Below are 16,892 nucleotides of genomic sequence, written 5' to 3' on the forward strand. Positions count from 1 at the left end.
TAAGCAACACTCTAGGCAGCCTGACGAGAGCATCTTTTCAACCCTCTATACTATTTAGTTATTGACTGCCCCATCAGGAAGCGGCCATGCTTTGTCATCAGGTCAGCCTCAGTATAATCTGACTACACGACCGCACGCAGAAAATTAAAAGTATTCTGCAATGTCGCAATTTAAGTTGTCCCACCGCTGGGTCACCTTTTTACTTAGGTAGGCCCGCCGCACACAAAGCCGCACACGGCTGAACTGTTGTGCAACAAGTGGCCGCGAGTGGCCCGACCATTGGGGAACTGTTTTTTGCAGGGATGCAAAATGTCAATGACTGGCGTCACAACATTGCAGAAATGCTACGTCCAATGTTCCGGTTCGAACCAAGATTCAGCCAGCCACTGCCATTGCTGACCGATTATATCTGCAACGGTCAATTGCTTCATATGCGGTGGGGAGTCACGCATTGTATTATTATTATTATTTTTTGCGATTTTCCTGTTCAGACGCTTTTGGGTGCTTCTCTAAATGCATAGCAGTTGACTTTTGCAGTTTTGTTATTCTACTTCTTCCTTTCATAACTTTGCTGCTGTGAATCTGGAATTTCTCCATTGCGAGACTAATAAAGGTTTTCTTAATCTCAATCTTAAAACATTACAGTATGTCTTGTCGAACTGTACTGTATCAGATAGCCTTTTCCCCCCGATTCTTATGACGTCCTACCTTGGAATAACTGTCAACCTGATGCTAAATTGGTGTCCATTCCACAGTGGAGTTGATTTGACTTCCTACCCTGGCAATGCAATGTAGTGCAGTGCATTGCAATGCAGCGCAACACGATGCAGTATCAAGCGTCTCCAACGCTTGCGGTCTAAATTTAAACTGCACAACAGCACATTTTGTATCCTGTCACCGAGGGTGTCTGATATGTGTTATTTATTACCTTTGTATGATGACATCAGGGCCATGTCCTTCTGGGATTTGATGCTTGGGCACACATGCGGTCATGCCCAATTAAATGGAGGCGAGTCACTCTATCTGATTGTTGAACAGCTTCCACTTGATGCCCACTTATAAAGTGTGACAAGTGTTTTTTTTTAAGTAGTACAGTTTGTTAAATAATAAATTAGTCAATATTAAAATTCCCACAGAAACAGAAATGAACTTTATTCGGATCATAGAGATTATTTTAGCTAAAAGATGATTCTACTGTACAACTGTTGTTCTCAACATTTTGACTTTCTTCGTGGTTGTAATGAATTTTGGGAAACCATATAAATGTGTAATCATCAATCACAATTTAATCACACATTTAATCACAAATTGATGATAACAAGTTTTAAAATCAGAAGTCAAGAATAATGACTGTTATTGTGGCTTATATATGACAATTTGAAATTTTGGTTCAGACTTTAGCAAGCATCATGGAACTTGACATGCTTGATTTGCTTTCGCGTGCCACGTAAAATGATGTGGCGGGCCAGATCTGGCCCCCGGGCCTTAACTTTGACACCTGTAGGTTACAGGGTGCACAAAAGGGTGAATAGTCCTTCATATCATCTAATCATCTTCAGGATGGTGGTTGACATTGAAAGCAGCAGTATTCAATCCTCATTTCAAGGTACAGAGGCACAATGCAGTATAAAAAATAAAGTTCAACTTGGCATCTTTTTTTGATCATGAAGAGGCATTATCAGGAGCTCCTTTATATTAGCTGCTTCAAGTCCGACTTGACGTGCTGTTGTACGCGCAGACACACTATGGTGCATTGTTTTTGCACCGAGGTGATCAGAGTGGGGGCCGCTTGCCTGTCGGCTCCTGTTTACATTGGCTCCACCCCGCTGTGTATATGAGAGAAGTGGAGAACTTAAAACATGTTCAAACTACAGACACAGTCTTGTAAAACGTCAAACCATCAGACACAGCTTTTTATTTATTCATTCATTCAGTGATACGATCCGCATGATTCATCATCAAGTGCTTCATTGCCAATACCTCCTGAGGTCTAATTTTTCAACATCTCATGTAGCAAGCTTCCTGTGTAAGTAATCCTCCTCTTGGGGATGAAGCGTCTTCTTTTTTGGCCGCAGCCACGTTTGCGGGTATCTGAGGTCGCTGGGGTTGTGCTTGTAATGGCAGGTATGACTCAAGGTCACTGACGAATGAACTCAAACTTGACTTAACAGTGAGCCCCCAGTATATTGCGGTTCAACTTTTGCGGTTTTTATTTTTTATGGGCTGAACTAATAAACGACTTTAGTGTAGAATCACGTTATGCCGCCACATGAGGATGAGGTGGAGAAGGTTGCTAAGCAAAGTGAATATTAAGGGTGTGGAAAATAATCGATACATCGATGCGCACGTGCGCGATGCGAGTGCATCGGCTCATTCACTGGGTACGACGCGATTGACGGGTGACATCGAGATTCATCACGATGCATTGGTGGGTATCGGTAAAATCCTATTCAAGCACCGTTTTATTCATGTTAAACGTCACCTATATGCCCTTTCCTAGGCGCAATGAATGCACCATCATTACTTTGCGTTTTGTGTTGAATACGGACGGAAGCCGTGAGTGTACATACAGTCCAGTACACTTCTCGCGAAAAACTATGGAAGTTCGCGCAAGCAGCAGCGAGGAAACTACTTTATTTAATGCACTCGCAACATTCAGATATTATGTTTGGAAACTACGGCTTCGAAAAGAAAGATGGAAAGCTTGATAAAACCTCGGTAATTTGCAAAGAATGTCGCACTACGAAGCCATACAACGGCAGCGCCACAAATATGCAGACCACTTAAAACGATGACACCACATCACCGACAAGGTTCCCGCCCCCTCCCCGTCCAGTTCCTCGTTGGACACCGGAGAAACTTGGCAAACCAGGTCGGGATCAGAAAAAAAATCGCCTCTTATTTTGGGGGTCCCCTTGCAGCTCACTGTGACCGCGCAAGGAAAAACTATATATGGATGACTCGTTTAGACATTTCATTTTGACACTCAGTGAGAGTGGTCTGTGTACGTTACAATACACACAGCAGCTTTGAGGCTGTGACTGCCACATTGTTTCAATTGTATTTTTTTTCTGTCCTATGGAGATGGATATTTCATATAAAACACTCAGTGAGTAGTCTGTTTGTGTTTACACTACGGCAACAGCTGTGAGTCTCAGGTGCCAAATTGTTTACGTTTTCTTTGCACAAAACCCAATCGTGAAAGGGCTTAAATAAGTTGTTTTACACGTTCTACTGTTTATAAGGAATAAAGTGGTCTACTTTTTGCAATACCATACTGAATTCAAATCTTTTTAAAAACTTTTTTTCTTTGCGTATTTGCATCATGTTTAATTGCACACACAATATCACAACAAATTGCACTGTATCGTATCGGATCGCATTGATGTGAACTAAATGTGTATCGCATCGTATCACATCGTGAAGACGGTGAAACGTATCGTATCGTGTCGCCAGAAAATTCCATGTATCGTTTAAGTATCGCATCGCTGGTAGTGCATCGAGATGTGTATCGAATCGTCCTCAGTGCTGAGATTCACATCCCTAGTGAATATACGCCCGTGAGTGCTGTTGAACTACATGGTTTGGATACACAATGTTTAATTCTCTCTCTCTCTCTTGTTCTACATCTCACTTTTGTAACAAACAACCAACTTGTTTCCTTTTTTTAATGCTATCAACAGATTTTAGATCTGGAATTCACACTGTGCATAGCAGAAAAGATGTAGTCTTGATAGCGTGAAAGGCTCCAAACCGAAGACACCTCGGGAGGAAACGGTTGAAAAAGTGGCTAGAAATGTTGTTTAATGTTCTTATCAATTTGACATGATATGTTAGCATTAAGATAATGGACTTTTGTTATTATCTGATTTGATTATGATATGGTAACCCAGCATGCTTTTCCTGCTATTTGAAGGAGTGGGCGAGTCTTGGGTCTTCTGCCTTGCATTTTTTGACAGTGAGAAAGTGAGAACACGCATTTGTGGGACTTGTAAAATTATCAATATCAATGATATGGTCGCTTTATATCGCGGCTTTTAACATATTGCGGGTGACTCTGGACCATTTCCCTCCCCAACAGCAGGGGTTCACTGTACTTTTTATTCAGCTCTGACCGAGAGCCAAAACTACTGGTCGCTGTTTTGGAGGCTTCTTGCATGGCCGTGCCGCTCTTTTCGCCTGCTTTCCCACCACCTACTGTGACCTGCTGACAGCTGCAGATGGAGAGATAGGGCAGCCTGGAGCTGTAAGAGGGACAGGTGAGAGAGGGAGGAGTCAGTCAGGAGCCCTCACTCAGCAACAACCGCCCTGGGACATCGAAAGAGACATCGGTGTGCCCTCAATCGCGACAATATGGCGCTGTTTCAGATTTCTGCCTTTGATTAGTCATAACACAAGTCATGGCGCTCAATGCTAAAGCTGAAGATGCACACAGTCTCCTCTGCCTAAACACACACACAATTAAAAAAAAGATGTTCACCTCTATGCTCGCAGGATTCCCCCTTTGTAGGGTTCAGTTGTGTGGTCCATTTATGGGGCAGGGGGCAAGCTACGCCCCACTCCTTACGCTTATGTTGATGAATGGGCTCTTTGTGGGCCTGTGGAAACAAGCCACAGCCCTCCATCTCCCTCCATATGGCCGAGGCCTATACATCTCCCGTAGCCTCGGGCTGCAGTGAACATCTGCCTGTCCCAGAGTGCACTTGGGCACTGGGGCTCCATGTGCTTTGCCGGACCAACGCAGATGTTCCTGTCCACGGTGTCAGGTTTATTTTGCGACTTCATGGCGAACTCCACGGACGGATTTGCCACTGTAATGCTCCATGTATTTTACCTCCGGAGGTTGCACGCAAGCTTGGCAAATGCACTTAGCAGGTTAGACCTGTTTGACCCATATCTGAGAAATGATGCCTAAACATCCAAAGTCTGTGACTCTGCGCTTTCTCTTCACGCGTTATTTATTTATATACTTGCAAGTGCTAAGGTCTGCTGACGAGGCGAAACGTCTCGCACGGCGACTCTTTCACGGTGCTTCTAATGGGCTTCATCGCTTGGAGCCCTTCTGAAGCGGCACCGTGGTTTGAAAAGAAATGACTCGACTGTGTCGTTAATACACTGAGCACCCCCCCGGCTACTTTGCTTAGCTTTGACATCAATGCGTCATTTCCCATTTGAGAATTACGGTACATTTTCCGTTTTATGCAGCGTATTTACCATATCACCATCATCCTTTCTCATGAGCACCTTGAGACAGTAATTCGTGCCTTCGTCACATCCCGGCTCGATTACTGTAATGCACTTTACTTTGGAGTCAGCCAATCCTCCATTAAGCGTCTCCAGCTAGTCCAGAATGCTGCTGCCCGTCTCTTGACTGGTACTCATAAGAGGGAGCACATAACTCAACAAAACTGACTTGTATTCTTTGGCATTTGACTCGGCATGACTCAGACTTGATCTTAGTTTTACTGTTTGGTGCTTTCTACCATCTTTGTCACTGATTTATTGCTTTATTGTTGTACATATGATGGTTGCTCCATGTACAGCACTTTGTATGCAGCGGTGGCTGTTTGAAAGTGCTCTCTAAATGCAGTTGAGTTGAGTATTTGGACAATACGACCTAATTATTAATACGGCGGTACCTCAACTTACAAATGTAATTTGTTCCTTGACCAAGCTTGTCACTCTGTGTTCTCGTATATCCAATAATATTCCCCATTGAAATACAGTAAGTTGAAATGCAATTCAATCCATTCCAGCCCAAAAAGACAAATTGTCGCCACACCTTTTAATAGAACATAATGCCGAGTTGCATAAAATCATCCTAAAAGAGAACACAAGGAATGTAAATGGTTGTGGCACAGGACATTTAATTACGATAGGTACTGTCGTATTCGTGTGTTAGATGCGTGCCTTTAAGCGGTGTGGCCTAGTGAGTGATTTGCGGACCTCGAGTCAGTTAGTCTATGTGTGAGGCTGAGATTGTGGTCTATAGATTGTCCGCAGTGAGTGTTTTCATTTTGCGTTTGTATGTTTGACGGTTTGTCACATTTGTGACAGAAAATGCTTCGCGACTGTGGCGCTCTCTGCCCACATGCGAGGGGGTATTACAGCACGTTGACGCTTCCGGTTTCCCTCCCAATGATGGTTTACATACAAAAGGGGTTTGCTACCTTCAATTTTGTCTGGGATGTGAAACTCACGCTTTATGAATTGAGATTGTGTGACCGACGAGACAATTTTCATGCCCTTCAAATAGTCTCGAAGTTGCTTTTCACATGAGCTTAGAGTCAAAACAGTGAAATTGGATGGCCAACGAATCCTTTCCTTGATGAAGAAAATCCCCTTCACCACATTAGCAGAGATCAATGACACTCCGGAGAAGGCCTTCATGAATGTCAAGACGCAGGGTTTATAACAAAATGAAAAGGCACTTGTCACGTTCCAGAAAAGGAAATGTAGAGTGAAGTCCTTAAAAAAAAAACTTTTACTGTAAGTTCTCGAACTACAGAAAAAAAATGGAGGCTATATGTATTAGAAGTTGGGCAAAGAAATAGCTTATGATCCAAAGCATACCACATCATGTGTCAAACACGGTAGGATTGGTGTGAGCGCATGCACGGATGTGTAGAACTGCTAAAGGAACACGCTCACCGGTGTTGAGCGAAGGTGTGACAGCGAACAAGTGGATCTCCGGTGCTGTTGCGTCTTAATTGAGCAGATACAAAAAATCAACACAATAAAGATCATCAAATGAATGCACTCGAAAGAAATGCAACAGATTTTTTTTTTTCAAACCACATGTAAATATTCAATCGGAGTCAGAAGAATTAAAAAAAAAAATAAATAACTTGGCGGATCCCACCGCTAATTTTGAATACAGATTTGTCTTCGATAAGGACTAAAATAGGAATCCTCTACAGAATACTCTAGGTGTCCCAAAAAGACTCTTTTCTCACATTCAGACGAGTGTGACAAAACTGAGAGGATGTAGATTCAAATTGCAGATGAATCCTATAAAAGCAATATCTGCTTTTTGAAAGAAAGGAAAAGTATTATTTTTCAACGGTCAAGCCAGTGGCCTCATCCCGACCCAATTTGACATCATTTTGCAAATGCCTGTGGATCTAACTTTGTATTTAACTATGAATGCAATAAGTGCGCAGAAACGGTGAGTGGCAGTTGGAAACCAGATGTCCTTTTTTTATTGAAGGAAGCCAGAAGCAGAAGGTGAATTCCTGTGGAAAAAAAAAGCTCCACAGAGAGTTAATTAAAACAGTGCACTGTGCAAACGTTTATCCACGACCTCCGCCCCATCAGGGGAGATTTAGGAGTGTTCCCATTGTTCTTAGTGTCCACTCGTCACTCGAGTGTGACTGATGGGTAAACGCCTACCTGCATAAAAAGTGTGATTGATGGCTAAGCTCAGGGTTGTGCCCTCAGGTGGGTCTGCAGGTTGCCATGGTAGCGAGTCATGACGGTGAATGAGGTAAAGCCTCGACTTTGAAGCTCAGATTCACCCGAAACTCTCCAATATGATCATTTAAAAGTGCTTTTGTTCAGTTGATTTGTTGGTTTTTTTTGTTTTACTCACCAATGAAAGCGCCTGCTTCGTGCTCATCGGGAGCCAAAACGCCACCTGAAAAACTCATCATGACTGCACTGCTCCACCATACATTTTTTTTCCTACATTCGGAAGTTGCTCGAGACATAAACCAGAAAGTCAAAATTTTGCTCACGTTGCCAAATGTGGCCTCGATTGGTTAGATTGTCGAGAATAATACAGTTTCCATCTTTATTTTTGTTTTTGAATAAAACCTTGAGCCTGTATGAAAATTGAGTTGTTGTTTTTTTACAGCACACTTACTTGGGTAAATACATTTTCTGTGTTTTTTTTGCTATTTCACACAATTATGTCACGGCAACTCAGACCGCACTTCTTGGGTTTTATCTATCGATGTAATAAGACAAATGTCTTTCCAGTGCAGACAGACACACCTGATAATGGAGTGTCAGGAGAGTGGGAGGCCACTTAATTGCCGTTCCTATTACAAATCACTTTTTATTTGTGTAAGTCACATCTTTCTCTGTCTCTCTCGCTCTCTCTTTCTATATACTGTATATTTGGAAACATCTGTGTACCCCTCTGTATTATTCTGTTGCTTTGTAACCCATAAAAAGAATAAAATGAAATGTAAAAATAAATAACACATTTTGAAAAACCTCTGACGTGATGGGGCCAAAATTTCCGATCACATGATAGGGACATGCCTAACCGGTATTTCTTGTGTCCCATTAACATCCACGTCGCCCACTGAAGACAATTCCCAACTGCAGTACCAGGCAAAACGTTGGATGTTGTTATTTTATGGTAATTGATACCACGCTGTGGACTGATTAACCGGAAATAAGCTTTGATGCTACGGTAAACCGAGAAAAAAAAGGCTACTTTAACACAGTCGGTGCATCAACAGTTTCAAACAGAATCGCGGTTTTGTCTTGATTTTTTTTCTAATCACACACAGTTTGAAAATGCACAAAAGTGCAATCACGATTCATTGTATTTATGTATGGGTCTACCGAAAAATACTGATTTTGACCCCTGAATTGTGCGTTCAAAGATGCGAGAACTGTGTGGAGATGCTCTTCGTCCGCGGCTCCAGCAACTGCGTGCAGTGCGACACGCCCCTGAGGAAGAGTAACTTCCGCGTGCAGCTCTTCGAGGACCCCACGGTCGACAAGGAGGTGGAGATTCGCAAGAAGGTGCTGAAGATGTGAGTGAGGGAGGGAGGGAGGGCGAGGGGTGTGGCCCCGCCGTGTTTATGTGTCATCCCGTGCCGCCTCCCACTTCTTAAGCCACCTTTGTCTTCCTCATTACGTTGTTTGTTTTGTAGACAATGAGTCTCCCTGGGGGAGCCCCAAGCAGGAAGGCTCTTTCCCTGCCATTTTTTTTTTTACTTAGCTCCCCTCCCCCGCCTCCTTTTTTTCCATCTCAACTGTCCTTTAATAGCCCCTTAATTGACATCTAATGTGTGTCTATTAGGCAGAATGCAGACAGGCTATTATAAAATGGTTGATTTAATGGGGTATATTAATGTCGGCCCATGTTTGCTTTCCTCCGGTTTCTTGCATCTCTTCGCAGTTACAACAAGAGGGACTGCGACTTCCCCAGCCTGAGAGAATATAACGACTACTTGGAGCAAGTGGAGGACGTCGGTACGAGCACTGACTGACTAAATTCTCGCTGTACAAGTCTGCTAAAAGGATGTTTCCAGCCGCCGTAATGATTTCTCCCCAGCTGCAAGGAGAGATGTTTAACAGGCATTAGTGCATGCCAGCCTGGGTCATAGATCACAGGGTAGAGCTGCCAACGCTAACACGTCATGAATGCCAACATCCCATATGCTTTTAGCGCTTAACAGTGCTTGAGGCAACCTCCGAGGGTCTCTTGGTCCAAGTGAGGATTCACAAAGATTTTGTGTACATTACAACATTTCTTCCTGCTTTCCTTCTTGAAGGCGTATTTGTTTTCTTTGGATCATCTGCAGAATTTAAAATAACACTGACTGCAGCTGGGCTGCATCATTCGAGTCGGCCGTGATGGACAGACTCAAGCGCTTTCGTTGCGGTTTGTGTCTCCTGCCTGTGCAGTGTTTAACCTTACAAACAATGTTGATGTGGAGGACACCAAGCTGAGGATGGAGCAGTACCAGCGGGAGAACAGGGAGATCATCCAGAAGAATAAAGCCAAGCTTGTATGTATACAGTCCGTTCATTTTTAATGAGTTAGGCTGTTAGACAAAAATTGGAAGGGAATAAAGAGAATAAGGCTTCGCATCTGACACTGTTGTCATTGGATTGGATCTCATTATGGGTGCAGTCTGCCCTGGAACTAAAACTTCTGTTCCGTTGACTTTTCCAGTAGTTTTAATGAGTTGTCCATTTGTGATCGATGTACTTATTGAATCCCACCCACCTGCCTCACCTCAGACTCGAGAGCAGGAGGAACTGGAGGAGCTGCTCCTGCTGGAGCAGCAGGGCAATGAGCAGCGGAGACTGGATGTGCTGCAGGAGGAGCAGAGGCAACTGCTGGCCAAAAAGAAGAACAAGCAGGCTCTGCTGGATGAACTGGTGAGAAGTCGACGCAACGCACAAACAGAATGCCATGTCTGTGCTGTTGCGCAAATATCAAGAGCCACCGCATGATGACATACGACGTGTTCCATCGCTGACACGCACGCACGCACACACACACACACACACACACACACACACACACACACACACAAAGCCTGAGGGTTCATGGGTGATCATTAAGAGCTTATTACCAGTCATTGTGCTACTGGGTGCATTGTTCTCATTCTGTGATTCCCAAGCCTCTTGGCTCCATTGTGTTGAGCTGCAGGCTTTGGAAGTGATTGTTCTTGTGGTGCGGCCTGCCGAAGCACCATCACAGATAGCAGGTTAAGCTGTGTGTTTGTTTGTTTAAGGCACAGGGCCCGTCCTATGTGGGCAGATGAGATCAGTGCTGCCCCCCCCGGGGAACCCCTCTGGGTCTTGACATCTGTATATACCAGCACCCCCAAACACAGCATTCTCACACACACACACACACACACACACACACATACAAAGTAAACACGATGCCTTTTTGGTGGTTTCCTCAACTTGTGGTTAATGATCTGCTTCACGACCAACTTGTTGATTATTGTGCTTCACTTTACCTAAGTAAAGTACCTAACCACTTTACCTAGTTTGAAAAGTAGACATTGTGTGCTTATTCACATGCATTGAGTACAAATAGTGTCAGTGTCTTCATTCGTGGTCAGGTGTGGCTATTTTGAAAGAACACAATTATCCATCCACCCATCCATTTTCCGATCCGCTTATCCTCACAAGGGTCACGGGGGGTCCTCGAGCCTTTTGTTGCCCACGCTCATAGTCAATCTTCAAATCAATCTGCTACATCAAAATAATTGACCCAATCTTGGGTAAAAGTAGATCCATCCATCCATCCATTTTCTAATCCCGCTTATGCTCACGAGAGATTCGGGTGTGCTAGAGCCTATCTCAGCTGTCTTCGGGCAGTAAGCGGGGGACACCCTGAACCGGTTGCCAGCCAATCGCAGGACACACAGAGACAAACAACCATCCACGCTCACACTCACACCCAGGGACAATTTAGAGTGTTCAATCAGCCTGCCATGCATGTTTTTGGAATGTGGGAGGAAACCGGAGTACCCGGAGAAAACCCACACAGACCCAGGAGGAACATGCAAACTCCACACAGGGAGGCAGGAGCTCTGCCAAAATCAGTCTATTTTTTTTTAACAAGATCTACGATCCTAAGACAGGCAGCACTACATTCAGATCCAGCGGTCTTGATCCAAAGCCACAAAATGTGCTAAAATCCCACATAAGCACAACATAATTAGAACCAGATCTGATGAGATTTGACAGAGATATAAGCCTCTGAACACGTTCAATTGTATAGTCCACGGTACATTGACATTGCTGCCAAACGCAAAACTGGATTCAATCCACGCGTATGTGTGTTTGATCTTGCGGCGTTGCCTGTGACCCTTCGTACGGATAGCAGAACGTGTGTTCTTCAAATTGAACAGGAGTTGACAAAATTGCGATGGCATAAAATAAATAAATTTAAATGTAATGTAATTTAATTTGATTAGTTTTGGGTAAATCAAAAAATATGCTTTTATAAACTAGAAAATAACATTTAATTTCATGCCATTATTAATATGAGAATTCTGACAAATATATAATGGGAACATCCTTGGATGTTTGAACGTCTTATTTCCCAAATTGTGGCCTGAAAATAGGACACTAACCACAGTGGCGATAACCTTGACGGAGACCCCAGGACATGTCATCACCGGAAGCTATTAAACACATTTTGGGGGATTATCCTAAAACACAAATGTCTCCTTGCATGTCCTGCCGAACCATCAAAAATCTTCAAACTCATCAGTGAAGTACATGTGCGAGTTTTGGTTCTTATACTGGACCAGACAACACCTCACTCTGAGGCTCGACCTTGTAGCTTCTTGCATTCGAGTCGGTGCAGCGCCTTTGATGCAAAACTATTTGTTTTCTCAGGAAAAATCTCAGCTTCCTGCCTACCTCTTGCTTGCCAAACACAAGGCCCGCGTTTCCCAGCTGGAGACGGAGATCGAGCAGCAGAAACACACGGTCAAAGCCACCAATCACTTTTCAACAGGAATCCAGATGGTGAGTGGGACACTTTTTCTGTGTTTTACTTTTAGTGAACAACATTTCAGATTAAATCTCATGTTGGACCAAAAAGCTCGGGGAGTTTTTTCCTCCTTATTTCGGCTTCACCTTTGCCGTAAGAAAAAGGTCCTGACTCCGTTTGTCATGTCATCACATTGCTCTGAGCTTGAACCGGGGCCCTAAGAGAGAGAGAGAGAGACGGTTTGACTCCGGACCCTCTTAAGCTTTCCATGCCTGCAGAGACCTTCCATTTCATTTTGCTGCTATTCTAGTTTCCAGTCATTTGTTTTCATTTTACTGTGATGAGAAACGCTGTGTCATCACCTGAACCCCTCCCCAACAACCCTCATGAGGAGTGCTTCCATTCCCACAGTTCAGTGATGCATTGGAGAAATATCCGCAAGGTCGTCACCTGTAAGCTCCTGCCAAATCCTCTCTTGCCTCAAGTTCTCCTTTCCTTGATTGACTCTTCAACCATGGTTGTTCTTCATCATCCAGATCAAAAAGTGCCCACGGGTTGCACTTTCTTTTTCTATCGCCGCAAAATTAAACTTGCTGATGGCGAGAGAAACGGCGATCTTACGCTGCTCTTGGTTTCTTCTGCGGTTGCACCCCCCACCCTCCCACCCCTTCATTTATTTTCACTCTACCGTCCCTAAGCCCTCCGCATACATATGCTTCGCTCAGCTGCAAGTCGGGAGAACATGTGGGTTTGAATTTTCCTTCACCTCGGAGTCCAAAAGCATGACTTGTGTTTGACTTGGTGAAATTTCAGCACAGACTGGCAAATTCTTGCAGCTTGCTGGAATTCATTTAGCTGCTAGGTTGCGGTCCCTTGTTCCAAGATGAGTTTGAGTTGGAGGAAACTCATCAGCAAAGCCCGTCTGTCAAGAAAGCACCCAGAGTGATGCCAATTAGTGCTTGGAAATATAAACTCTTTGGCATAAGTAACCATAGGACACCTGGTCATTACACTCCTACCAATTAAATGCGGTACATGTTCTAGTTAGTGAGACTCTTGTCCATGCAGTGTTTTAGTTTTGCAAAAGGCATCTGTGAAAACTACGTAGACAAATGTATCAAAACTATACAGTCGGTGGGACGCTTGGGCAAAGGAACCCTTTCATCTTGGGTGGACTCCAAAAATCCAAATTTCCAATTCAAAAACTTAAAATCGTATCTTTGTCCGTTTGATAAACGCATAAACATGTCACTGGTCCGGCATGCAAATCACTGCTTTTTATTCAGGCCTTTTGGCAGCGTTGGCATTGTGGATCCTTTTGACCAAAACAGATCATTGTCCTCAAAACCCCAAATGAGATATTCTACTCTTATATTAACCTACTACGCAACAAGTGTACGATTTCGATCTATTTTAACATTCTCTGTGAATAATGTGTTGATGATAAAACAAAATGCCGACAAAAGTGTTCCATTTAGTGTTGGTTGATCAGAGTGCAAATTGTTTGACCCTGGAACAATCTCCGCTTGCTGCCATCCTAAATGTTGTTGTTTGCCCTGATCATCAATCAGTTTGTTTTTGAAAAATATAAAGTTGTATTTTCGGCCAAATGGGATGTTTAGCCTCAGGAGAAAGCAAACCGTGATCGAGATGAATGAACAGTTGGTTGACTTTATGGCCTCTAATTTTATCGACCGTGTTGATGTGTGAGTTCATCTGTCACCCACAAGTCGGTGATCATCACTAACCCCGACGCATGCAACACTTTAGCCTGCCTGCTCTCTCGGGCCAAGGTGAGCTGTCACTGGTGGAATGGCATATTTGCCGGTGGTTGAGCCCGCCAATCCGAGGAACGTCAAGATGCGGAGGCTCCAGTCTTTAAATAAAGACTGCTCTCGTGTCTCATCGAATGCAGCAGCTGCGTCATGTTGTTGACTGGGAACGTGCTAGCAAACATATAAGCCTGCTCTTTACTCTGGGACGCCAATGTCGGACGACTATTCCGGTTGAGTCAGAAAGCTGTCAAATGGATGCTTGATGAAGGGAAAGCATCCAAATGTCAAGTTGCCCGGGCCCAGGTGCGTTGTGAGGCTCGGGATGTGCCCGGTCTTGCCTCAGGAATGGCTTGAAAATCGCGCGCTAATCCGCCACTTTGTACTGGTGCTATTGAAGAAAGCCAAGCACACAACCGTGCCTTGTCTGAGTAAACATCCTTTGAAGAATCACTTGCTCGCTGATATCAAAAGAGAATTACTTAAAGGGAGGCAGTTAGCTTGTCGCTGTTTAAACACGCTGCTTGTTTTTGTCTGACACATTAAGCCGGTCTCGGTGCCAAGCAATGACAAGTCACCTCTCTTGCCACTTGCTTACGGACATGAATTCATGATCATTAACAGATAAATGACAGGTTTGTGCAACGAGCAAATTATAACGCCTAGTCTCGGATTGGTTAAAGGTTTTGCCTTTTGTTTTTGTTCAGGAAAGCAGTGTCAAGTGTTTGTTCTCTCTTGGCGTGTGTATTTGCGATCCCGGAATCATCCTCGGCTGCTTTGTCCCATTCCTTAAAGTGTTTGACCGATGGGGAATTGCTTGAGACTAGAGCAGCTTTCAGCAGCATCTTAAATGAAAGGTTCTCGCTCCACTATGACTTGATCCACTTGTCACAGGCAACAGAGCAGCTGACATAGTTGACGAAGCCGCCGGTGGAGGCGGCAAGGGACACGCACAATTCAAATGTACAGTTGGCCAAATGTGGGTGGCAAGTTTATCCCTAAACATAGATGTGTAGCTGACTTAAATATCCCCGGGTCCTCTCTGGCATTATTCAATTCAACTTGAACTGTATGGAAAATACAAACACAAGTGCAAAAAACGAACACACTCTTCAGTCAGGTTTGTTTTGCTTTGTTTGATTGTCCTCTACGGTGACCTCTGATTGGCAGAGAGACTCGTCAGAGTAAGCTCGAGCTGAGCTTGATTTTTCTCTGGCAGACTGGCCCAACCTGTTCTGCCTGAGAGGTTAGCGTGACATACTCCCCACCCCCTTCAAGTCCCCATTCAGTATCTCCAAAGCTTCAATTGTATTTTTTGGGGAGGGTGGGGAGGGGGTGGAAACCAAATCCGTGATTTACTTTTTCCATTTATTTAATGTCATCACAAATAACAGATTATATACTGTGTATATGTATCTAAAAAAAAATTTGGGTGTGTGACTTTTTCTCACTTGTTGGATTAGCGGAACTCCAATTGATCACTACAGGCCTTTTTGATTGCGAGGGGTCAGGTCAAGGGCCAAAGAGAACTGTCAGTTGTGATTGGCACCGGCACATGTGTGCATTCACACCTCTGCCCCTCTCCTTGGCTTGGCCCTCTTTAGGATGGCCTCAACAACACTCGCCTGTGTCTCAGGCAAGCCCGCCACGGCAGAAAAAGGACTTGTCAGCTTTAAGGGCTTTGCACTGGGGCAGCTGCCTCTGGTCATATAGTAAGTTATATTTAAACAGGTAAGGCAAGGGCGACCAGCTTTTACACGACTTGCTACGTGAAGATCGCATGCCATTTTGCATGAATGGAGAGGGGCTCTGTGTGGTGTGTACGCGATGCAGACAAAAATATTAAAGCCTGCAAAGCTGTGGCGTGCGGTGAGGTTTATGGCTGGTGAGACACTAACTCCTCTTGGGTCGGATATAGAGATAGCAACCAACATAGAAGATTAGCCTGTATTTCAATTTTGACCAGAATTGAAACTGAATTTGTTTTCAAAGCTTTTAATTATGTTGCTACATTCAATCCCACACTGTTGACCCGATGTGATAGCAAGGGCAAGAAAAACAAAATATTCATGCGGTCAAGTTCATTGTTGTTGCCGTATTTTGTTTTTTTTTAAATGAAAAATGATTTTGTCTTACCTTAATTTTTAAAATCTCAATTATTACGCACATATCCTGTCATAAACTGCATGACCGATGTTTCTTATAGGGATATCCCGAACCATTCGGGGTTTTATTATTTTTTAAACATTAAAGGTACAAAATAATCCACATATGCAAATATCTTGCCTAATAGAACAGTAGTCACTTAGATTTATGTTTCACAGTGTTCCCTTTTTAAAAAAAAAATATTTAGGAGCAATGCAGTTAGTGTGACACCCACACACCCACAGATACGCCTCTCTCCTCCGCTGCGCACAGCTCTCCTTCAGGCAGAGGCAGCGCTGCGGGTTTTTCTTCATTGCTTCTTTGGAGTTTGCCGAAAGATGCTCCTTAATAATTCAGCCTTGCCTGATCGAAAGAAGCCTCCTCGCTAAACGGCATCGTCAAAGAGTTGAGTGAGCTGAGAGCGCGATTCTGACTCGTCTAATACATATACATAAAGCTTCCTGTACGTTGAAATGTTTTGTTTAAAGTTAACATTCAATTAATGTAAAAGTCAGGGCTGTGGTGCCTGTATTTGCTAATTCTACGCAAAAAACCCCCACAAAGAATTTAAGTGCAAAAGGTTCTGAGATGAACCAATTACACATTAAAATGTTCATTAACTGTAGCATCAGATTTAGTGTTAAAAATAAAAAAAGAGGTAAAAATGTTGAACTTTGAGTTAATTTTGAGAGTATTACCAATCGCAATTGACACTGATTTGGTGGAATGGTGCATCTAATATACGTAAATATACAGTACAGTAT

At 43.6% G+C, this 16,892-nt stretch overlaps 1 protein-coding gene across 7 annotated transcripts in view; it reads left to right on the forward strand.

The window, feature by feature from the left end:
* Nucleotides 1-16,892, forward strand: part of mnat1 (MNAT1 component of CDK activating kinase) — a 35,943-nt gene that overhangs the window by 1,045 nt on the left and 18,006 nt on the right. For 6 of the 7 annotated variants that reach the window (XR_007966660.1, XR_007966658.1, XR_007966659.1 and 3 more), the window contains 5 exons: nucleotides 8,619-8,771; nucleotides 9,140-9,213; nucleotides 9,649-9,752; nucleotides 9,988-10,128; nucleotides 12,115-12,246. Coding sequence is in view for 3 of the 7 variants with exons in the window: in XM_052085977.1 (XP_051941937.1) it covers nucleotides 8,619-8,771; nucleotides 9,140-9,213; nucleotides 9,649-9,752; nucleotides 9,988-10,128; nucleotides 12,115-12,246 (604 nt within the window). In the remaining 4 variants the exon portion in view is untranslated. Of the gene's footprint in view, nucleotides 1-8,311; nucleotides 8,423-8,618; nucleotides 8,772-9,139; nucleotides 9,214-9,648; nucleotides 9,753-9,987; nucleotides 10,129-12,114; nucleotides 12,247-16,892 lie in introns of those variants that run through there. The other variant, XR_007966661.1, reaches the window with a different exon arrangement.

Source organism: Hippocampus zosterae, chromosome 14 (assembly GCF_025434085.1).
Source record: "Hippocampus zosterae strain Florida chromosome 14, ASM2543408v3, whole genome shotgun sequence".
NCBI lineage: Eukaryota > Metazoa > Chordata > Actinopteri > Syngnathiformes > Syngnathidae > Hippocampus > Hippocampus zosterae.